This window comes from Polistes fuscatus, unplaced genomic scaffold (assembly GCF_010416935.1).
Source record: "Polistes fuscatus isolate 324 unplaced genomic scaffold, CU_Pfus_HIC Scaffold2, whole genome shotgun sequence".
NCBI classification, from domain to species: domain Eukaryota; kingdom Metazoa; phylum Arthropoda; class Insecta; order Hymenoptera; family Vespidae; genus Polistes; species Polistes fuscatus.
Window position 1 is genome coordinate 14412131 of NW_025113096.1, and position 26233 is coordinate 14438363.

The window sequence follows — 26233 nt, forward strand, 5'->3', positions numbered from 1 at the left end:
GCTTTCATTTATTTATTTATTTATATGTATATATTTTTTCAGTATTTATTTATTTATTTATTTATTTATTTATAATAATTAGCTGACAAAATATACAAGAAAATAATAAGATTCGCATAAAATATACGGTGAATAATTTTTCTTTATAGTACGATATTTCGTTTATAAAAACGATGCCAGATGCAAAAGAAGAAGAAAAGAAAATGAAAATAATAATAATTATAATAATAATACTAATACTAATAATAGTAATAATAATAATAATAGAACGACCATCGAAAATTGTCTACCCTGGAACCCGTTTTCCCGGAAATATCTCTCTATTATTGGTAGCACCAAATGCCTTCTTTTTAAAAACCATTTAAGATGAATATTAATCGATCGATAATACACAATATTTTAAAATAAGATTCCGAAATGCGTTTTAAAATCCGAATCCAGAATAATAATGAAAACAATGAAGAAAAAAAATTATAAAAAATAAAAAATATAGAGAACGATAAAAAGAAAGAAATAAATAAAGAAAGAAAGAACGATTGCTACACAGAAATCGTTATTTAACGCTAATAAGTCAAATCTTATTTCTTCGCTTAATGTTTAAAATAGAAAAAAGGCCGCGTAATCGGCTTATACGTAAAGAATTTCTTTAGAAACAAAATCACGTTCAATTTATAAATGATGTGCCTGCTTAAATGTCAAAACAAAAAAAAGAACATGTGAACGATGATTAAATGATTATATTATTAGCGCGGGCAAGTACAAAAAAGAACCCGTAGATAGTAAGAAGAAAAAGAAGATAAAGAATTTCACGAGTATGCGAATTTATAGTTAATCATCCGATTAATCATTGTTATCGATTTATTTTATTTCGGACGTTCATTCGAAACGTATAGCTAACCTAAAGTTAAATATATCAATCAAAATCTATATCTCCCATTGATACGAACTTCTTACATGCATACATATATACATACAAACGAATCTCGCGACAAATTAATCCGAATTTTTCCTGCACCATGTTAACAAAAAACAAGTCATGTGACAATGATAAACAATTATTAGGAGAGATTGATTAATTGATTGATTGATTAATTAACGAGCTGATTAATTACACCATTTTACAAACTTAAAAAATGATATTATTCCTGTGAAAAATTTCGATATTCTAATATAATAAATATATATCAATCAAATCGATCAAAATAATCAATTATTGCGTTACGTAATGATTCCTATGTAAAGTCTTGTTACTTCAAAACAACAACAACAACAACAGTAACAATATATATAAATATATGTAATATATTTCTTATATTGATTACAGTTCACATAAAATTAATTTATTCATTATTTTTTACAACAATTAACGTACGCATATTCTCATTATAGATAGGATTCGAATTATCAGTTCTGATAAAATAGAACGTTACACGTTTAGTATTTATAAAACGAAATTTACTATGTTTCAGTGTATCAGGGTAGTTATAAGAAAAAGAAAAAAAAATGATTTTTTATCTATCGCAATATTATGAAACGACCATGATGAAATATCACGTATGAGATGGAAGAGAGAGAGAGAGAGAGTAGGAGAGAAAAAAGAGAAGAACAAATCTATTAAAAATAATCTTACAACCAGGGTGAATACATAAAATATGCTCTTCGTAAGACGCTACCTATCGATTGTAATATAATGTTGTAATATATTATTAAGATACACAGGAATGGGAGTTAAAATTTCGAATCTAGTTTGACAACTTGTAAATAAGCGTTTTGGATAATTCAAAGATACAGAAATAAGATATGTACAATAAAATATGCCGATATATTTAGAATTCTATGACTTATACATGTATGTATATGCATATATATAACTCTATATATATATACATATATATGTTAATGTAAACGTAAAGCTCACTCTTCAAATTTCTTTTTTTTAGTAATTACAATTAAACTTTAATGTTAAAATCATAGATGACCGCTTACTCGAGACAAAGAGGCAAAGATCGCCGCGCATTTTATCTCTAATATAATATATTTAAATTTCTCTTATAAAAAAAACAAAAAAACGAAAAAACAAACAAAAAAATACCAAAAAAAAAAAGAAGAAATGTTCAAAGAATCTGAGTACGTCGTCAATGTATTTTGAGAATATTTAATGAGTCACTTCGCAAGTTTTATTAAACAAATTTGTGTAAAAATGGATTCTTATAAGAAAGAAAAATGTCGAATTGTTTGTCTAAAAAATGTGAAAATAAGATATTTTATTAACATCGTATGTTATAATTAAACAATTAATGATTGGAGCGATTCAAAATTTCTCATCGTTTGATATATAAAAATTTTTTCTTTGGGTGCGTTTTATGTAATTCAATTCAACAATTCTACATAACATATGTATATTATTAATGCAATCGTAAAAAAATAAGTTATTATAATAATCATAAATATTTCCTTTTTACAATTTAAATAATTCATCTAAAAAGAAAATTTTAACTTTTAAATGAAAATATTATGTGCACTTCAAAAAACAGAAAAGAAAGAAAAAAAATTGTTAATAATATTTGCATTTAAAAATTGTCTAGTTTCTATTATGCTTTTCGTCTCGCTGTAAGATAATGTTCCTTTTTCGATTACCATATCGCGATAACGTGAACTAAAAAAAAAAACAAAAAAAAGAGAGTAATCATTGATTGAATCTTTCGTAGACTTTCCGCCAAAATTTCTTTAAATCAACCAAACATTACACACATTTTTCTTAATGCACAAAAACGTAAACGCATCTATATAAATTAAATAACGATAATGATATAAATTCAATATTTAGCAATGTGAAAATAAAAAGAAATTAAAATTTTGAATCTTACATTAGCAAATAACGAACACCATAAAGAAAGAAAGTAAGAGAAGAAAAAAATGAGAAAGAGAAAAGATAAAAAATATAAGAAGCACTATTTGCATTAATTCATACACATATATATAATTACATACATACACGCAGTAATACGGTAATACTTATGATTGCTGTAAATTTACGTTAAAACTGTTGAAGAGTGTGTAAAATTAATTATCAAAGGAAAAAAACAAAACAAAAAAAAGGAACCCATGAATAATCAAGACACATTTATTCGCGCAATGTTGCTATTAGTGTTATAGCATAAGTAGTCTTTAAGAAAATAACTAGTTATGAAATTTTATAAGTGAAACGAATATAATTGAGTAAAAAAGTAAAAACGAGCAAAAGAAAGAACAAAAATAACAAATTCGTTAATTATGTATTCGTCACGATCATTTGAAAGAAAAGCATGCAAACCCTATTGTAATCTTAATTAATTCGTTCATAGGATGAGAATGTGAGAAATGCTGAGGGAAGGGAGAGGGTGTTCAAGACCAAATGTTAAAAAAAATTCGTGCAAAGGGACAACCATTAGTTCACGATGATAATAATAAGATTAACAATATCTTCATGGTGATCGTATCACTACAATTTTTGCCAATACAATCTATTATGCTTCCTTACAAATTATGTATGCTTTTTCATTTATTATCTAATATTATTCTCTCTCCTTATATATTTATATATATATAAAAATACTTACATATAATACTTACATTGTTCGCTGTTGCGACAAATTATTTATTTTACGATTTTTGTAAATAAAAAAAGAAAGGTGAAGAAAGGAAAAGAAAATGAAGAAAAAAAAAGAACAAAAAGAGACAGAAAAACCATATTTGATCTTCCAGACCTTGTATTTAAAAGAAAAATATGTTCAGATATAATTAAGACTTATTAAGAATTATTAACGGTACTTATTTCGATCAAATGAATGATAGATGGATAGTTTGTACAAAAAAAAACCATGCAACATTTTTCATTATAACGCTAGAAATAGTAAAATTCATCTCGTTCAGTTTCCTCTCCCCGACAATTGCGAAAGAAAAAAAATAGAAAGAAAGAAAAGGAAGTCGATAATTTACATATATACATAAATTATATTTCGGAAAACGAAACTTGTAAAAAGAAAACTTACACACATACACACACACACACACACACAACACATTACGTATTTATAATATTATCCGTATAATTATCTGTAAGATAAAGAAGAATAGTAACAAATTTTACTGGATATACGAACGAACGAGATGAATGATAACAAAGAAGAAAATTTTAAAAAAGAAATCTAATTCTTTCAGCTTACGCGCCTTAAAGAGCGATTTCGATATAAACAAAATCTGATAGGAAACCACATATCCCTCACTTTCATGTAATTTTTATTTAAAAAAAACACGATGTTTCACAAAATGATAAGACAATGATAACGCATCAACGCCGAATATTCGTAATAAAAAGAAACAGAAAAAAAGGGAAACGTAAATACATGAATACATATAAATACATACATACAAACGTACATATACATACATACATACACATATTAATACGTACATAAATAAATAAAATAAATTATGTAAAAACATCGAGTTGAACAACTGAATTATTAGGCAAAAGAAATAAAGAAAAATAAAACGGGAAAGGAGATAAAGGCTAAAAACGCGTTCGTGCGATTCGAAATAGGTTCCAAAAATCTGCCTGCACACACCGCCACGTGTACTGACGTTTTAAGTGGATCGTACTTTGTAAATTACTATGGACTTCCTAATTATATGCTGGTATATATATACATATTATATATATGTATGTATGTGTGTATACACATACATATAAAATACGAATATAAAATTGTATATGTGTATACACGTATATATATTATACGTAAATACATGTGCTCTGCCACAATAAAGCAGTTTTTTCTAATCTAAAAAAAATGCAGTTGTGCTTTACGTGACCCAAACAGAAATAAATCCAAAAGATGCAAGTCAGCCAAAATTTATCAGATTTTTCGCATTTGATTTTTATATACATATATACAGTATATGAATACAAGTATTATGAATGCGAAAACAAGGCTGAGGCAAGTTGGAAAGGGCAGGACAGGTCATTGATATCTTTAACAGCATCGAGAGAGGTTACTTGCTGAGCCGCAATGACAAAGAAACGTGACGGTACTATGTTTATCCTCCTCCCACGATTCCGTGCAGCCATTGTTGAATCATTATACGCGCAGTACCGTACTCAACCTTATGAGATCCTGAGACACTTATTTGTGCATCAATGACGTGGCGTCGTATCTTTATTATTTTATTAAATATCATTCTAATAATATTTTCTTCGTTTTTATTGGTAATTAGATTTTTTATTTTAAATACGTATAAATTCTTATACTTCTACGATGCTTCGAGAGAAAGACGATTTATCATGCTGAAGCTTTGACAAAATCGTTGCTGACAGACTTTATTCGATCGTACATATTCTCGCAGTGGGAGTAATAGGGCATGAAAACTTAATATACAGCGGTAACTCGGACAACCTCTAAAACACCTGTTCGATCGATGGAATCGAAATGGATATGTGCTAGTTTCTTCGTTTTTTTTCTTCCTTACATCAGTATTACAATTGCAACGATATTTCAATATATTTTGTTACTTTTACTTTTGTACTTAAATACGTTTTAATTATTGTAATTTTATAATTTGTATTATACGAAAAATAATTTGTAATATAACATCGTTTAATTGTCAAACGCAATATAGAATTACATTAGCAGAATATAAAGAAAAATTTTATAAAATAAAGAAAACAAGTAACAATTAAAAAATAAATTTAAAAAAAAGCGCGTAAAACTAATGCGCAGAGAAGCGACGCTATTGGTCAAAAGTAGGACGAGAGGAAAAAGGAACATTACACGTCGTTTTGGAAAGCCTCGTGTATAAAGGCGGTTGGCTTAAGTAACGAATCACAAAGCAGTTCCGATCGATAAACGAACGTCGTCGGAGTAACGAATTCGAACGAAGAGTACCGAAGGGAGTCGAAGTATTACGGAAAGTACCGAGCATTAACGAAACGTAGAAGGGAGGAAACGAGACGCGTATGCGAACGACGCTGTGAGGTCTTCTTCGGCTTCGGTTGAAAGAAAGTGTTCGCGTCTACGGGCGCGGCTTTTGAGTCTCGAGCTGGCGTTTTACATGGGAAAATGTCTTCCCTTAACTATCTCGACTTGTGTCGACTCTGTCTCGTGAAGGAACGTGTTACTGTGCCGATTTTTGAGGGCGAGGGTGATACAAGACAAATTTATCTCAAGATAACCGCCTGCCTACCGGTCAAGGTAAGCTAACTGCGCCATAGTCATCGCATACGTGAACCCTCCCTCCACAAAGAAATCGCCATCTTGGTGTTGCCTTTTTCGCGGCCTTACCGCTTCAACGCTCTTATAATCAATGTCCTAACTTTTTGGACTCCCGGTATATTTCTACCAGATGCAAATACATTTCAGACACGAAACGCGCCTCAAATGCCTTTAAGCGAAATTAAGGCGATCCAACAACGACAATGCTGTTATGCTGTGGATACGTCCTTTCATTTTTCTCTATCTCTCTCTTTTTATCTAGCTATCTATCTTTATCCGACTCATACTTGTGTATGTATATATATCTTCATCTTTCTTTTCCTCACTACGCCACAAATTCCTTGATACATTTTTACCGCGCATTTTGTTTTCTTGTTTTTTAATTATTCATGATACATTTCTAACATTCTTATTATACGATTCGTCTTGCCAAATTAATAATTCGTTTCTTAATATAAACGTAGAATAATCATTCCATGAAATATTTACTTTGGCAAAATTGAGAAATGGAGGACATTGATCTTGCGAATGTTTTCGACATTTTGTTGAATCAGATGCATACTCTTTATTTTAAAAATATGCTCATTTTTGTATAAATAGGAATTAATGGTTTTTTATTTCTCATTTTTAATCCAATGTTTTAATTTCTTCAGAGAAATGATCAGATTTTGATTTAATCACTACATAAACATACTTGAAATGCTCAAAGTAGAAGTGTTTACTGTGGTCAAAATCGATTGTTCCTAAGCATTTTGTACACATATTACAAATAAGTTAATCGGTCAGAAGTAAACTATATACACTATGTATATTAAAAATGTTTTTGAGCTCAACAATTTTTTATTTTTTTTTATTTACAGGTTGATAGAGAAGACAAGTTACCTAAGAAAATATGTAATGACTGCGTGTATAAAGTAGAATTTATTTATGACTTTTGGAATACATCTGCTAGTTCACAAAAGAAATTTTTAGAATTGTTGGGAGAAGATGGATTGGAAGACAAACCAAATTATGCTACAAATGTTCTCAATCAGGTACGTGATATTTACTTGTTGGGATATTGAATGTTATAAACAATTTTCTAATTTATATGAAAGATTAAAAAAATACAATAAAGTAAGTTATCGATCGAGCATTAGAAATTATAGATATTTTTTTGTTTTTCGGATATTCTTTTGTATAGTTCCCTTGACTACTGCTATAAGCAGTGGATAAAATACATTTTTATAGTTGTCTCTTTTAAGTGGGAATTCTTTAAATAATATTTTTTTCTTCTTTTGTTGTCCATCTTATAGTTCATTCTATATAGTGTGTTCACAAGAATACAATACAGAAAATCATTTTTTCTTCAATTAGGATTGTAAATATTATTTATATAGTGATTTGTTCGCAAACGAAATTAATTACTAAAATATGTTTTCTTTCTTTTGATTACACAGAACATAATGAAATCAGATCCAAACGGTGGTAACAGATTAGATGGAAGTATGATGCAACAAGTAAGTGAGCATCAAAACAATATAGGTATGGGTATGATGGACAACATAAATCTGAGTATCCCCATGATAATGTCCTCGACCAATCAACAACAAATAACCTCAGTTCCTATGGACACAAGCGTTAGTTCTGTACAATCTGTGCAAGAAATGCCTGGTACAAGTACTCAATCTACACACGAACAAATCACACAAAGTCAAACTAACACGAGTAATCAACAAGAAGAAGAGGAAGAGAGTAGCGAAGAAGAAGAAAACTCGGAAGATGAATGTGATGGAGATGAAGGTAATTTTATTATTATTTTTTAATCAATATTATCTATTTGTTTTCAAGTCCAAATAATATTTTTGCACGAATGGATTTAGTTGTCTAAATGCGAACATTATGTTTATATTTAAGGCCTACCTGTTAAAGAAGAAAATGAAGAAGATCCCAACAATAGCAGAGTCATTGAACCAACAACATTTGTAAACGTTTCATTAGCGTGTGACGAAGCTGGACCTTCGGGGCTTCAACAGCAGAAAGTTACTGAGATACCTGAAATGGCAATGCAACAAAATGCAGAAGGAGATCCCAAATCTGGGTGAGTTTTTTTTTTATATAATTTAATTATATAAAGGTCAAAGGTGTACAGGTTGTGGCAATTACAAACAATCACACAAACATTTATATAAAAACCATTGAACTTATTTCATTTCACATTCCAAATTTTGCCTTTCATATAATAAAAAGGCAATATTTCAGATTAAATGACTTAATGATTTTAAAGAAAAAAAAATTTGTTTATATTCATCATTTGATCATTGTAACTTTATAAAATATTTATATGGTGTTTATTTATTTATTTTACGTTGCAATGTTCATTGAACTCTAATTACGTACAGAAAATATATAGGTGAACAAATTATTTCTATATAAATGATTTATACGAATTTAAAAATATACAAATAGTTAATTTCTTAATTTTATTTTTGTATAGAAATTCTCCGAGTTAAACTCGTAGGTAATTAAAAAAGATATCCATATATATATTAAGAGGTTAATTCTTATAAACTTAAGGTAAGTTCTTACACTAACCACAACCACCTTTGGCTCTGGATATTTAGCAATTTGATTAAGTTCTTATTAAAAATAATCCTTCACAAGTTTTTGTAATTTATTTATTCTATATAAATTATGTCAATCAAAAACATAGAAATTCTATAAAAAAAAAGTATATCAAATAAAAATTTTAAATTGCTAAATACCTTCTCATATTTACATGTTCTCGCATGTATATAGTGCTCGTTCTAAGGGGAACCAGAATAATATTTCCATATTAATCGCGAAATATAATATCCAGGGATTGACACATAATTATTTATTAATTCTCATTAAAACGATCACTATCCTAGTTATTGTATATACGTGTATGATCAGTGGACAGAGGGTTCTTCCATATAAATTTATTTTGAAAACATGTAGAAACTTTACAAATGAAATATTATATCGGAATAATATACTGAATTCTTAGAATAAACAAACATATTATGGCACTCTCTGTCCAGTCGAAAAGGAAGATGTTTACATGTTGTCGATATTAATATACCCACGCTTACGTGAAGGCACAAAATGCCGCACACGACCGTCAAATCGGTCGATTCAAAAAGTCACAAATCGATTGATTAAGTATAAGTTTAATCGTTCACGCTCATTATGAATGCTTGGTCGATCAGAGGAATAAATATCGCCAAGTTCTTCCACATTAATATGAATATAACGTTCGTTTCAATATAGTCGCGCCAGTAAGTATGTTAATGCAATATTTGAAAATTATTAATTATGTAATAAATAATTGAAGTCAATTATTAATTTTGACAGTAATGACAGAATGTACTCTGTTATTAATAATAGTACAAAAAATTTGTAAAATCGATCATTCAGGAAAAAATGCATTTAATCATCGGAAAGTAAGTTAACGATTGTATAATTTTTTTGGATTTTGTTCTAAATAATCATTGCAACATTTATTTTTATATTTATCAAGACATTGAACACATCATATCTATAACTTACTTTTAAATACTAATGATTATTATTTTGTTAAATATGATAAGAAATAGAGAATGATTTGCTAAAGTGAAATTGAGGATGCTTAAGCCCAATAAAGATGGATATTTCTTATCTTCAATAAGATAAAGTAAAGTAAATATATAAATTTAAAAAATTAGGAGTTCACATTAAATATATGATCATATTAAAGAGAAGGGATGTTTCACTTAATCCCAAAAGCAGAAAGAAAACATGACTATAAGCTAAAAAATAATTATTACTGAAACGTTTAAAATTCACAGCCACAAATAGTTAGAAAATCCAATTGAGTATTTGAAATTATTTTTTTTCTATTTTTTTTTGGAATGACAAGTTACAATTAAAAATGTTTAATAATAATAGACATCAGTATGTTTAAGAAAGGAAAAAAATGATTAATCACAGATATAATTCTGTTATGTCATGATGTTTTAATATACACCTGGTAACTAAACCTGGTAATCATTGATAGCAGAATAATTGCTAAATTATTTGTTTTCTTCTATATAGAAAATTGGAGTACAAAATAATTATGTTTTCCAGCAGGGAAATGATTTTAAGCATAAAACCAAGGTAACAATACTAGCTTGTTAAGATACAAACATGTAACCAATACAAATGTATTGAAAGTACTACTACAATATTTAGGCTTGAGTCTCACCGAGCATTTATGAAATTAATTAAGAAAATGCGTTAACTTACTTCCAATTTTATTATTGTAGTTATATTGCATATTTTATTTTTATTTTCTTTATCTATACAAATTTGTTATCTTTGAATACCCATTTATTCATAATACAATTCTATACTATATATATATTTTTAAATCATCCCATTAAACATATTCCATTCATTTCTTCAATTTTTTTACATATTGATCGTTAACTTATTTACCAACGCGACTGTATATACATATATATCGTTATTCTCGTGCTTTCGAATGCCTCCGCTTTTACAATTATAGTCAAAGATCACATTGATTCTTTTTATTGCGCTCTATATTTTAAGTGCAATCACTTGATATACGACGACGATTCTTTGAATATACATGGAGACATGTCATTCGTCGAGAGATGTATTTGTCTCCTTACATACGATACATATATAACATAATACGTTTTCGTTAAATTCTATTTTATTGAATATGAAGAAATTAAATATGATAATAGTGCATCGTAATCTGCAAATCAAAAGAAACCAAAACATATGAAAGAAAAAATAAGAATGAAACGTATCCCTTGATATAAACATACGTTCACTCGACGAGAATTCCGAAGGAAGTCGCACGCGACACTAAAATTGCTCGAAGTGCAGGAAGATAGATGAGAAGAGGAAACAAGCTAGTGTATACGTCACTCTAAACAAAATATAAACTAGGATTCTACATGGAGAAACTCTTATTTCAGGCGAGTATTTCTTTAATTTATGTTGTTAATCTACAAGGTGATTAGTGTTTATTAGTTCAATTGTTTCTTTTTTGTTTATTTATATTATTATATGCTTAACGAGTAATCGTATGCATATATTTGTTTTATATATTTCTATTGATATCTCCAAGAAGGTGATCGATCGTGACGTCTCTATTTTGACGTTAGATCTTTTATTTTGTTCATCATCTTGACGTTGAGATATCAACTAATTCGTGGACTTTATCCGATTGCAATATACAATACGCGAGTACGCTCATTTTGTTAATCCATTTAAAAAAAAAATCTTACGAGCATCCGATTTATTTTAATTTATTTTAATCTTTCGTCCACACGTGGCTTGCATTTTGCGCCATACATTGATCTATAACATTTTTATATTTCTCGCGTTTTCGCGCTTTCGCGCCGCATTTCATTTGGCAGCGATAGCAGCGTTCGGGTACTTTTCCGCTTTTCGAAATTAGCGAAGAACGAACGCGTTTTTCGACGACAATTTGGTTTGTAATTATTTACGAACTTAATTTGTCTCGTCGGTTTTATACCGGTGTAATTTTTTTCCACACCCTTCCGACAAATATAAGAGCTAACTTGACAATTGTATTATGTAATCCGTCACTGAAGCGTTAAGACGTACCTTTTTTACGTTTTACGTATTCAATCGTGAGGTTGTAGTGAAAAGAAGAATATAAGTGTTCGAATAAGAAAAATTGATATGCAGTCTATTTTAAGAATTACCAGTCGAAGATTACACAAGAAATGCCATACCAAAGGTGAGACTTTGCTCTTTTTTTTTCGATTATTTGATATTTAACATATTTTTATATATAATCTATCTCTTTCAAGGATCGAAGAATACCACCAATAGGCAATATTTTAAAATTTCGCTTTTAATATCGGATTATGCTACAATTCTTATTTATATTTATTCTTTACTATTCTCTTTTATTTTTCTCTCTATTTACTTCTCATTCTTTTCTTTACATATATACTATCTTTCTCCCCTCGCAGTTTCCCCTTGCTGAATATAATAATTCGAGCTCTAATCATAAGTCAATAACGGGCAAAGATAAACTAGACAGTGACTTTTCCAACTTCGCACATGTGTTCTCGTTTTTTACATGTCTTATATATATTTTTTTTTTTTTAAATAATTCAATAACACTTACGCACTTTGCACTATGATCACTTTGCAAAAATAATACACTTACATTGATACACATACACGTGGATGAAACTGAAAAAACACGTATTCAAGCATCAACTCTTTTTCTCACACTTCTCTGTCTCTCCTCTCTCTCTTTCTCTTCTCTCTCTTTTCCTCTTTCTATTTCTTTCTCTCTCTTTCTTTCTATTTCTTTCTATCTATCTCTGGCTCACTGTTTGTTGCAAGATGAAAGCAAGCAAAGAACACGAAGAATCAAATGTGAAACAAAAAGCATACCATCTGCGTTAATTGAAGGTTATTTCTCTTTGCCGCAATATCTTTGGCTTTTGTCGATTTCAGGGATGGAGGAGAAGGAGGGGGTGGCGAAACCTTCGGAGGATTATCAGGGATGCTACGTCAAATACTCTCACCGTCGCCTTCACCCGAGACGGGAGAGGCCGGTATGACGGCGATCGGTTGTAATTTTCTCCAGACAAATTCGATCTTTCCGAATCAATCGTCGATGATGCCATTGACTTTATCCTCGGCGACTTTACAAACGATACCATCTCATCTCTCAATGATCTATCCGGATCAAGGTGGTCTTCTGATGGATCAGTCGCAACTCATCCTCCCGGAATCCTATCCTTGTCCTACCTGTGGTCTTGAGTTTCGTAGTACACTGAAATTAAATTATCACGTGAAAACGAGTCACCCGAGGCGGCCGGAGTACGAGCAACAAAATGTTGAAATTACGGCGAGGTACTCGTGCTCCGTTTGCCCGAGGAGTTTCTTCGTTCTTGCGCACCTAAGGATGCACGAGACGACACACGAACTCGCGCCGCATTCCTCATCGATGCTAAGTGCACCTCCGTCGAACGTATCTACTTCTCGTGGCACGAACTCTACTACCGGATTGATGTCCGGTATGTCCGTCGTTGTACCTGCTGGTGCTGCTACTGGTAATGTCGAGAAAACTTTTGGCTGTGATCGATGTCAAGCGAGTTTTCGATACCGTACACTCTTGGAACGTCACAGAAGGATGCATGAACTCGGACAGGAGAAACCCTACTCTTGTCCAAGATGTCTTATGCGTTTCGAAACGCGTAATCTTTACAATCATCATGCTAAAACTCACAAACCTAGCATCGATGTCAACGACAGACTCGCAATAGACAGCAATGCAGTCTCTTTAACAGATCCTAATCTTACGGTTACTGGAACTAACCCTTCCATTGTTAGTTATCCTCCATCTTCAACAGTGGTTGCTGCTAATGTCAACAAATCGTTGACAACAGTCTCTTATCCTTGTGACTCTTGTTCAAAACAATTCACCACCATTGAATCCCTCACCAGTCACAAGGCTGTACACAGGTCCAGGCCATTAGTCTGCGATGTTTGTGGCAAGGGTTTTACTCATCGCAAATATTATGTCGTTCATCAACGTATTCACACCGGTGAGAGACCTTACTTATGCGCCATGTGTGGTAAATCATTTACTCAAGCATCTACCCTCACGGTTCATCGTCGTTATCACACTGGAGAACGACCATACACTTGTACACTTTGTGGGAAGGGATTCGTTACTAGAACTATTATGCTTAATCATATGAAGAAACATTGAAAAGAATATTTTATCTAAACAATTGTTTCTCGTGATAGCTTAAATGAAGATTTTTTTGGTTACATATTTATGTGTATATACATATACACACATATAAAATTGGAAAAACAAGGAAGTTTAAGGTAAGATAAATCGATAGAATGATTATTTTGAACGTTTTTTTTTATTAATATTATATTCGAAGTACCTGGGATTATTATTATTTTTTTTTTCTTATTTGTCTTTTGTATATAACGATCTTAACTTTATAAGAAGGAGTTTTGAAGACTCTAACAGGTTGTGTTAGTTGTAATACAATATCGTCAAAAAATGAGATAATTATTTGATACTTAGCTTCTAGTGTCTAATATGATCTCTGTGATATCGTTTGAAATGCCTCTATCATATTATTAAACAATCAAATGAGAAATTTTTATCGTTGAACGTAAAGAGGCATATAATAAAATACATGTTTAGGTAGAAATGCAAAAATAACTAAACAGGAATATTAATGGATAATGCAGAGTAATATACGTTTAGGTAATTATCTCGCTCGAGTGTGTTAATTACTCGCGAGAATTGTGTTTTGTACCTGTATAGGATATATTGAGGTTTCATTTGAAGTTTAACGTGCCTAAGACATGTGCCTAATTTTTCTTAATTATCTTATTAAAACATCATGTGGATTAAAACTAATGAATATATAAGAGAGCGACACGTACGTTTTGTGTACGTAACTTTTGAGATTACGGGAATTAATGAGAAGTTTATGAAGTTAAATGCAATTTAACTTGACATGTGCAGTATATATATACGAATTTAAGACGCGACGTTCTTAGGTTTAAACTGCGTAGTATCACAATAGTCGAGCAGTAAATAAACTTTCGACAAAATTAGGTGCTTTTCATGACTGCAAGCGGGCCAAATTTTGCCGCTATAATACACTAAGTGGTTATAAAACGTAAGTATAAAAATGTTTATACATTTGTACCTAATTAATTGATAGTATTAGTAACTGCAAGAAAAAATTTAATATAATTATATATACGTATAATCGGTGGTGAATAATCGTTAAAAACTATTTTCATCACCTATCGATGTACCTTTTATGTCGGATTAAAGTTATTGTAAATGTTATATCATAAATATATTCACGAATAAGTATTATTATTTATTTTAAATTTAAGCTCGTAATATAAAAAAAAGTTATAAATTTTTAAAATATAAAAAAAGTAAAGTATTCTACTGTTAAATAGTACGTCGGTAAAGTCACTTGCAATTATCGACGTATGGTAATCACTCGTATCTATATATAGAGTATATCTACTATTTCAAAAGAATGAGTAGAAATCATCTTATTTCTTCGGTTATCGTATATTATGTAGTTTTATGTATAATTTAATAATATTAACAAATATTTTTCAGTTTTTCGTGGTAATAGATGGCTAAGCAGATTTAAACTATTCTTTACGATGAATGAATAAATAAATACTCAAGAGATAATACAAGAGATACAATTTCTTTTCCTCGATTTATAAATAAGTACTACTCCAAATCCTTACGACATATACAAGTTTTAAATGCGAGAAGAGAGACACAGGTATGCACTAAGAGAAAGGAGAGAGAGAGCGAGAGAGAGAGAGAGAGAGAGCTACATTAATTAAACACAAAATATGGTATAAGATTATCAAAGTACTTTTTATTGTCCAACGATGAAAACGATTTCGTGTATACGGTAATCATCCTTGTAAATATCCTGCTTAAGATGTAAGAATCCTTTTAAAGAAGAAAAAAGTCAAAAAAGTACACGAAAGATTGACAGAATTAGAGCATTGATTGATTCCTATTTGTGTCTCTCTTCTTTCCAGATATTTTGACTCAAAGATCACGATACATCATCAGCCTCAGGAACAACAGCAATGTGGTATCAACGAAATGAAAAACGTCTTTAGCGTTGAAAGCAGCAACACGTTGATGAATGATCCATTGGATGTAGCAAAGATGGAAAATGCCGAAGCAATGATGCCTGAGGAAACAATACTTCGATGCACTTTCTGTGGTGACGTATTCGTCAATGAACACGCTTTAGTTTTACATCTACAAAGTCACGAACAGGTACCGGATGAATCGTTTGTTTGCGAGCACTGTGGTTGCAATTATCCAACGTCATTAGCACTGATAGAACATCAGGAGGAACACGCGACACCGGAAAAAAACTACAGTTGCGAATTTTGCGATTATGTCACTATACATCGACACAGTCTCGTTATTCATAAAAGACGTCACGATCCTGAATTAAGATTTCAATGCGAGATCTGTGGTCTTGATTTCACGACACGTAATAGCTATCAAGACCACCAACTGTTGCATTCTCGCGAAAAACCATTCCAATGTGAGATTTGTAATGCAACGTTTCGTTATTGTCAGGGTCTTAGACTGCATGCTAAACTTCATCAGCCTGATTACATTCCACCTCAGAAGAAACATCATTGCGAATTGTGTAATAAGCGTTTCTCTAGAAAACAAGTATTATTAGTACATATGAAGACACATGGAAACGTAGGACCGTCCAATGAATATGTCTGTCCTATCTGTGGTAAGGCTGTCTCCAGTAAAACTTATTTGACGGTACACTTGCGTAAACATACCGGTGAGAAACCACACGTTTGTGATTTTTGTGGGAAAGGTTTTATATCGCAAAACTATTTAAGTGTTCATCGACGCACCCATACGGGCGAACGACGTCATAAGTGTACACATTGTGAAAAAAAATTCACACAACGTACCTCTTTGGTTGTACACTTACGTGGACATACCGGAGACAGGCCGTATCCTTGCACTTATTGTCACAAATCTTTTGCTTCTAAGACCATGTTGAATTCTCATTTGAAGACTCACGCTAAACAAAATGCACGGCAACAACAAGAACAGCAAAGAAGAGAATTGCAACAGCAACAATATCAACAACAGCTTCAACAACATGAACAACAATCTCTTGATACTGTGACGATTTTGTTGCCAAGTTAAATTAATACTAAAAGATTGGCTCGAAATGTTGCTTCATTTAAATAATTAGGTATTTTTTCATTGTTTATAAATTTGTTTTTATTTTTATGTTATGTTTCTTCACATCGTTATACGTCAAAGACGTAAATTTGTTAAATTTTCACTTTAGGGACCACTTGAAAGTATAATGTTAATACTGACACTAAATTTAAATTTAAATTGTAATATTATCTATTATTTATTATATTTTATTTTAAATTATTTAAAAAAAAAACAACAATTTTACGTGCTATGAGAATCTGTGAAAAAAAGGATAAGCAATAATCTACGTAATGATTATCCAAGTTATTATCTTTTGTTTTATTGAAGATTATTTATTGTATTTCTTATTACTATTAAAAAAATTATTTTGACAGATGTTATTAACTTGGCCTATTCCAAGTGTTGAGCCGTCCATATTGTCTTTAATTTTTATGCATACACTATTTATCTTTAATACTCAATTTTGCTTCTAGTTATTGTAGTAGATTTAGAATCATGCATACTCGTATTTCGTTCCTATTTCTATAGCGATAATTAATTTATTTAATGCCACTTTGTTTACTCGAGCGTTAATAGAAGTTTCTATCGAATACATTTTTCTTTCGAATGATTAAAAACTATAGTGCCTTACTATCGAGATATTCTCGATTATATCATTTCTAATATCGTATTTTACAATGCACGTATACATTTATTCATAATTATTAACAATAATAATAAAAATAATAATTATAAATTACACGAAATTTCAAAGTGGCGGAAAATAGAAAAACAAGTAGAACAAAAATTGTCTTTACAAATAAATCTATATTTATTCATACATATATTTTGTTATATTATGGTGTACTTTAATGTAAGGAAAATCTTAAATAAAGTCACAACCGTATTCTTTTTTATTAAATAAATAGTTATATTTTAAAAAGAAAGTTTATTTTTTATGAATTATGATTTAATATAATACTTTCGATAATTGAATGTAACACTTCGTTTATGATATTTATAACAATCATACGATCCATATTCTTATAGTCTCTCTAAGAAATAGAAATACTTTTAGAGAAGGCTTTTAAGATTCATCGTTGACCGAAGGTTATTCAAACACGTCGAAGTAAGTAATAATACAAATTGAATATACACTGCGTGATATAATTTTTAAGTAAATAATTACCTTGATTGAAATAAGAACGAAATTTTTATTTTCTCCTTTTTTTTTTTATATAGGCATCCACATATCGTGATATCTTAAGATAAAAAAAATAAATAAAAGTAACATTTAAGACAACACACTTAAGTCAAATCAATGACGATTCGTAATCACTCTCAATCGATTTTCTCGTCTTTTCAGATATACAAGTATAGCAACAACAGTACGAACGAGATCATCGCATCAACAACAGAACACAGGAAATGATAAATATTCGATCATTGTCCATCAAGAAAATACTACTGACTTTAATTTCACATACCAGTGTGAGTCCTGTAATGAGGAATTTAATACTGAAGCAAATTTGTTAGTGCATCGAACCGAAAAATCAATTCTTAGAACAAGAGAAGCTTTACGTATGGCTGAAAAGAAGTATGAGTGTGATACTTGTGGTGAAAAATTTGTCAAGAAATTGTTGTTAATCAAGCATCGGCGTACACATTGCAAGGATATTATTGAACGAAAGAAACAAAGTAATCAAGAAAAGGTAACAAAATTGAAATCGAAGCCACGACTGATAACTGAACCAAGTGTTGGACCGATTGAATGTAACATATGTCATAAGGTATTTAAAAAAAAAAAGTATTTGAATGTCCACAAAACTCTTCATGGTGCTCCACACATTTGTCATGTGTGTGGGGCCAAGCTTACCTCCGAGTATTACCTAAAAATTCATATCAGACGTCACAATAAGGAGTTCACTGAGTTCTGTAAGATTTGTAACAAAGGATTTTATCTGAAAGCAACATTAAAAACTCACATGAGCGTTCACACTGATGACAAGCCATGCACTTGTGAAATTTGCCATAAATCATTTGGCAATCGAGTTTATTTAAGGAGTCACATGAAAATTCATAGTCATCCTGGTACCAGGAAGAAGTACAAGTGTGATATTTGCGGATTCGAGACTTTCTATAGTTATTGCTATAAGGAACATCTTTGGACACATACAGGCGAGAGTCAAATTGCTTGTGAAGTTTGTGGGAAATTAATAAGAAGGCAATACATGAAGACTCATATCAGAATACACACAGGCGAGAAGCCTGAGATTTGTGAGTTTTGTGGAAAAGCATTTAGTTCGAAAAAGTATTTGATCAAGCATAGACGTACTCATACTGGTGAAAGACCATACAAATGTAAGATTTGTGAGAAGAGATTCACACAACGTGGTACTTTGAGTGCACATCTCCGTAGACACGACGGCATTAAGTGATTTAATAGTTGATCTTGTAATTAGAACTCAGACAATCATCTTATAATATTTAAACAAAAAATATTTCATTTATACACGTTTATTTATTCTTTGAAGTAAAGTAATATATATTTTTTCTGCATGGACTTAATTAACAACATTGACTAACAATCATTTATAAACTATAAATATTTTTATTTATTAGAATAATTGCTGAATTAAATCGTATACTTTTTGATTTTATTGAAGGGGAATCAAACATATTTTTCTATGATCTATTTAAAGAAAAAAAAATTTCATCTTTTGTTTTTGTAAATTGTATTCAAAAGACCTTGTAAATAGTTCAATCATATTGATAACATTTAAAATAAATTATAAGTATTATTTATAATCTGTAAATGGTTTCGTATTACTATTTTACTTAAATAATACGCCACTGTAAAGGACAGAATGCTAAGAAACAAATTCTGATAACGTTCTCAAAAGATTGGTGTATACATTATTTTGTATTTTTTAGTTTTTCATTTTAATCCACAAAAAGACATGTGTCAACTCTTTAAAAAAATTTCAGTTTAAAGTAGAAGTTTACTTGTTTGATGTTGACCATCAAGAGAAGTGATGTTTGTTCATTAACACATCAAAAAGAAGCATCTATTATTTCTAGATGCCCACTTTGAAAATCTAATTTTTATTGGAAGAAAACGAACAGCAGGAAGAAAAGATTTTGACCAAGAACATGTACATTTCTCTCTTTTTTTTTTTAAACTCTTCACATATGTTGATGTATGTTATTTATTGCAGGTGCGACGAGACAAAACATGATGGATATACAATGGAATTATCTAAACACGAAAATAAAGATATTACAATGAACGATCCTTTGCAATATTCAAAGAAAACAAGAAAAATATATTGCAAGTCGGAACTAGAAAGAAGTAATATACGTCATCATAGCAAATGTTTACCAAACCGAAAATATTTAACCATTTATCAATGTGATATTTGTGATAAGAAATTCCGAAAGAAACTTCAACTTGATAAGCACAAATATGAACATGAAAATGAATCTGAAGAAATTACGGACTACGATAATCGTTGCGAAGAATGCGATAGGGTATTTCTTAATGAAAAGAAGTTACATAAACATATGATCAAGGTTCATCAACAAGAAAAGCCATATCAGTGTGCTCTCTGTGGTAAATGTTTCAAAACCGAAGAATTCTTGAAGACACATTTAAAACAACACAGCAAACGTTTTACTTGTGATGTCTGTGGTATCTCAAAAGTGTCTGGATACGATTTGCGCTTGCACAAAAAGAAGCATAATCAGGAATATGTGACTTATTGTAAAATTTGTGGTAAAGGATTTTACACAAATCAGACACTAGAGAGACATTTATTAACGCATACTGGTGAGAAACCATTTGTTTGTAAAATTTGTAATACTTGTTATGCAAGTTCAGCTTATTTAAATATGCATGTCAAGTCTCATGGTCAACGTGAGACACATAAGTGTAATATCTGCAGTTTTGAAAGTCACTGGAAGGCTGCTTTGAAGGTACATCTGAAGATACACAATGGTGAAAATCAAATAACTTGTGAAATATGTGGAAAATCTGTATCGAGTAAAACTTATTTGCAAATTCATATGCGAATACATTCAGGTGAAAAGCCACACGTTTGTGAAGTATGTGGAAAAGCGTTTAGTGTTAAGAAATATCTCGTTGTTCATTTGAGAACGCATACAGGAGAAAAACCGTATGAATGTAAAGTCTGTCAGAAGAGGTTTACCCAACAAGGATCATTGAGTTCTCACATGAAGTCGCACAATGACAACAAGTAATTAAACCAAAGAATCTGTGTTGAATTAGTAGTATTTTCTGATAAAAGATTCTGCTCGCAAATGTTATGTAAATTGTAAATGTAAAATGTAGCATATAAAAACGATAAACGAATTTCTCTTACCGTGCATATTATATCATTTATATTAAATTTATTACAACTAATGAAATTCGTATATTGTGTGAAAGGCGCTTATTATTATTTATTTTTATTATTATTTTATCTTTTTGACAAAATTTGGTTTATTAGCTTAACTTCAAATTTAGATTTATAATGAAATTTGATTATTTTATTAATTATATAGTGCCTTATATATATAAAGAAATATGGTTAATTTTATCATTAATTTTATCATTGAAACAGAAAATATATTTACTAGCTCGTATTCTTTATAAAAAAATATTCATTTCACATTTTTATAGTAAAGTATTTGATTAAATCATAGATTGATGTAAAACATTAGGATTATGTTGCAAAGATCATAAATTAAATATATATTATGCATCTGAAATAGATATTATGAGTCATAAATATTCTATTGTATACAAAACTATTTGTATTCTCTAAATATGCATTTTTCTTGTGTCACTTTATTTTTTTTAATTTTATCTAGACTCATTTCGATAATGAATAATTTAAATAATGGCCACTACAGAAACAATTTTTCACCATATAGCATTTTAGAAATACTTGTTCGATGCATATTGTTTTTTTTTATAAAGTGCATTATATTAGATCTATAATTATAATATTAGATAATTACTCTTATGGTGCTTTTTCTACAAATAACAAATTCTAATTGTATAGATTAATCTATTTAATGATATATTTTGTAATCAATCAATAAAAATCATAAGCGACTCATCAAAAAAGAAAATATATATATATATACCAATACGTTCTTTTGATTTTATAACCCGTAATATCATTATTTCGATTTCAATTAGTATTGTTCGTTATAATCAGGTAAGTTTTTATTGTAAATATTTCAATTAGATAAAACATGTATATTTATTAATAATTGTATTTTCAGATTTAGATTGTGTAATAAAAGGAAGCTAACTCGTGAGATTCGATAAGATTCCTAAATGAAAGTTCCAGATACTAAAAGTAAAACGAGTATCGACTGATGTAACTGATTAAACTGTTCATTTAATCTAAACAAAAAGTTTTATATTGTAACTTTTGATGAAGTTAATAGTTCTAAGGAAACTATTGTATCAAAATGCTGATAACACAGCGAGTCTGATAGAATAAAAAAAAAGAAGAAAGAAGATGTATATATATATAGATTTACAGTACAGTATTGATTAAAACATAAGAAAAAAAAGTTATGTTCCCCAATAACATCCCTAAAAATCGTATATGTCCTTAACAATCATTCCAATGTTGTATTTGACCATCCAGAACTATAAACGATCCAGAGAAAAAGAAAGAAAAGTTATCATTACGTTTAACGACTGACCCACGCAAATTTTATTTTCATTCCAGATGTAAAAGCTTATTGGGAAAAAACGAAGATGTCGAAGAAACAACTAAAGATACGTTACTGATAGAATCCATCATAAAAGAAGAAATCACTTTAGAGGAAAACGATTGGATGATAAAAAAGGACACATCGATGAAAAAAATTAATGAAGAAGAAGGAGAAGAAAAAGATGATGAAGATGACAATGAAGATGATGAAAATGATGATGATAATGATAAGGATAATGATAATGATAATGATAATGATAATGAAGAAGAAGAAGAAATGAGGAAGGAAAATGTCGAAGATTGTACAGTTACTTTGTTAAAAGAATCAGAAAAACATTATTATCAGTGTAACAAATGTACTAAACGTTTCAAATTGAAAAATCTCTTCGAAGGACATTTAGTTGCACACAGTGATGCAAGACCATATCAGTGTGATGTTTGTGGCAAATCTTTTAAGAGAACTAACACTTTAGCTGTACATAAAAGAATACACACACGAGAAAGGAATTACGTCTGTGACGTTTGTGGTCGAGCTTTCGTTCAGGCTTCACAATTGGCGACACATCAAAGACGACACTTTGAAAAATATACTAGATACTGTGAAGTATGTAATAAAGGCTTCTTCACGAATGCTGAGTTACATGGTCATATGAACGTAAGGCATGGTGCCAAGGAACACGTATGTCATTCTTGTGGAAAATCGTTTCCTAATAATCATACATTAGTACGACATACGAAGGTACACGATCCTAATTTCAAGCCTATGAAACATCAGTGCGAATTTTGTGGCAAGATATTCGCTTATAAGAATTCTTTGGTTGTACATGTGAAATCACATACTGGCGAAAACAAATACGATTGTCATCTTTGTGGAAAATCAGTTTCCTCTAAAGGTTCACTTCAAGATCATCTTCGACTTCACGGTGGCGAGAAATCACTCGTTTGCGATGTCTGCGGCAAAGCTTTTCACAAGAGGACTACTCTCGTTGTTCACAAGAGAACTCATACCGGAGAAAAGCCATATTCGTGTGATACATGTGGCAAATCTTTCACTCAACATTCCACTTTGGTCATTCACAAGAGATATCATACTGGACAAAGACCTTATCAGTGCACTCTTTGCAACAAATCTTTCGTCTCTAGAGCACTCTTGAATGCTCATAACAAAATACATGTGGTCAATGTTATGATTGTTCAACCTAAATAAACTTCCAATTTTTACTAAGTGCTACCGAGAAAGTGTAAATCTTCGTCGAAAAGGTGATTCGTATCTTCTACTATATCTATGGATCTCGAGCGATTTCTTTTTTCTTTTTGTCTAAACAGCGTTTCGCATTACAATATTATTCTTTTTTTTGATCACCAACTTAACTCTGTCTGATTACATAAGAAAAAAAAATCACAAATATATTTGTATCTTTTGTAATCCTTTTAAAATTAGAGAGAATAAATATCTTATAATACGAGGTGTTGTTAAAAGAAAAGAAAGAAAAAAGTTTTGAATTAAAAAAATCTGTTGTAAACAAAATTTTGTAACATAATATGACGTGATATTTATATTTTCTTAGAAATATTTTGAATCGATATCGAAGAATTTCGATCGATATTCATCATCAAAGTCCTGTAATATTGCGACCGTAAAATAAATCTAGTATGGATTTATAATCGCAGTTAAAATACATAGTTACATTTTACTTATATTGAATTGTGTCAAATAATGTTCAGGAGGTATGATTTCTTGCAATTTGTCGGATGCCAGAATCACTAAGAAAGAAACAAACAAACACATACAGATCATCAGATAATAGGAGATATGAGATACTGATGTGGCCATTTGAATTTTCACATTTCAGGTACCACAACCGGCTACCGCCCTATTGTAATGTTAACGAAATGGTAATGTTAACGAAACTCGACCTGGTAAAGAAGGATGTGGAGCCCGAGAGATCAACCGTAGCAAAGGGTCCGAAAGAAGGTGGGAGCGAAGAAGCAGGAAAGAATTTAACAGTTACTGCCGACAGTAATCATGGACAACAGAAGGTGATAAAACAGGAAGTAGATTTAGATGATGAAGAGGAGAATCTTTCGTTTACATATAATTGCAAAATATGCGGCGTATTTTTTGCCAATCAAACTCTTTTAGACAATCATGAGATCGAGCACAAGGGTAAACGTAAAAATACTTGTGCTCAGTGCGGCCGAGTATTTCGAACTTATGTTAATCTACGAAAACACATGAAAAAGCACAACGGTCGTAAAGGGACACGTAAAACGAATGGAACTAAGATGGTTAGTCGATCTGCGTCTTTAAAAAAAGTGAAAAAAGAGAAACCAGAATTGGAGTTACTCTGTAAAACCTGTAACAAGGTTTTCCGGCACAAGAGCAATTACCAAAAACACTTGTTACGGCATACCGTTGGTGATCTCACTTGCAAGCACTGTCCAAAAAAATTCCGTCTCTTTCGTGATCTCACTAGGCACGAGAAGACTCATTTTTTTCCAAGTTACATGTGCAAGCAATGCGACTACGAGACTACTGTATTAGCTGCTCTCAGCATTCATATGTTACGGCACACAGACAAGGCTGATCTACCGTTTAAGTGTAACGAATGCGACAAACATTTCCGCAAGGCTATTGATCTGCAGGAACACTATAATATTCATTCTGGTGACAAGCCGTTTGTCTGTCAAATCTGTGGAACGGCCTTTTTCTTAAGAAGACAACTCTCAGCACATTGCCGTCGAATGCATCCAGAAATGAAGGCCAACAAGGTGACCAGTACTGCTTGTGATATATGCGGTCGCGTTCTTGCTACCAAGAGATCATTATTTCGCCATAAAGAGAGTCATAATCCAACCAAACTCTATCTCTGTGATTATTGCGGCAAAAGTCTTAGCAGTGCTGAACATTTGAAGAAACATCGACGAATTCATACCGGCGAAAAACCTTACGTATGTGACATATGTGGAAAGGGATTCACCGATTCAGAAAATCTTAGGATGCACAGGCGCGTTCATACAGGCGAAAAACCATACCAATGCGATCAGTGTCCTAAGGCTTTCTCACAAAGATCGACTCTGACTATACACAGACGCGGACATACCGGGGAGAGACCTTACGTCTGTCAAATTTGTAATCGTGGCTTTTCCTGTCAGGGTAATCTCACGGCACACCAGAAGTCCACCTGCGTTTAGAAAAGAAACAATATTCATTCAACAATGACATTTTTGGTTCGATTCTGTTGTTTATTTGGCAGGCATGTATGTGAGTATGTTTGGTGTGTAAGATTGCGCATATGTATGCACGTATATGTTCGCTAAACAAAATTTAATTTAACAAAATCGATCAAATTCATTTTCTCTAACAAATTTTATAGTTTAGTTATTGATTTGTATATTAATTCGTACCTGTATTCATTTTCTTAAGTTTCTTTGCTTTTTCAATGTTTCAAATATTTGCCATTACTTTGTAAGACTGT

General features: G+C 30.8%; 2 protein-coding genes across 2 annotated transcripts; both read left to right on the forward strand.

Moving 5' to 3' along the window:
* The first annotated feature begins 5959 nt into the window (after positions 1 to 5959).
* Positions 5960 to 26081, forward strand: LOC122516070 (zinc finger protein 208-like). The gene is made up of 12 exons (XM_043633616.1): positions 5960 to 6230; positions 7112 to 7285; positions 7691 to 8033; positions 8148 to 8331; positions 15861 to 17016; positions 17168 to 17187; positions 18386 to 19453; positions 20238 to 21275; positions 22226 to 22244; positions 23101 to 23931; positions 24439 to 24482; positions 24608 to 26081. The coding sequence occupies exons 1-12, from the start codon at positions 6099 to 6101 to the stop codon at positions 25947 to 25949; spliced, it is 6351 nt and encodes a 2116-aa protein (XP_043489551.1). The 5' UTR covers positions 5960 to 6098; the 3' UTR covers positions 25950 to 26081.
* Positions 22160 to 24746, forward strand: LOC122516880 (zinc finger protein 239-like). The gene is made up of 2 exons (XM_043635077.1): positions 22160 to 24014; positions 24608 to 24746. Exon 1 carries the CDS (start codon positions 22879 to 22881, stop codon positions 23959 to 23961), a length of 1083 nt encoding a protein of 360 aa, XP_043491012.1. The 5' UTR covers positions 22160 to 22878; the 3' UTR covers positions 23962 to 24014; positions 24608 to 24746.
* Positions 26082 to 26233: the final 152 nt, after the last annotated feature.

Coding starts and splice junctions, on each gene's coding strand:
- LOC122516070 (XM_043633616.1), top strand. CDS start 6,099: ATGTCTTCCCTTAACTATCTCGACTTGTGTCGACTCTGTCTCGTGAAG. Junction 8,034..8,147: donor TGAATGTGATGGAGATGAAG/GTAATTTTATTA, acceptor TTTATATTTAAG/GCCTACCTGTTAAAGAAGAA. Junction 23,932..24,438: donor CTCATAACAAAATACATGTG/GTCAATGTTATG, acceptor TAAAATACATAG/TTACATTTTACTTATATTGA.
- LOC122516880 (XM_043635077.1), top strand. CDS start 22,879: ATGATAAAAAAGGACACATCGATGAAAAAAATTAATGAAGAAGAAGGA.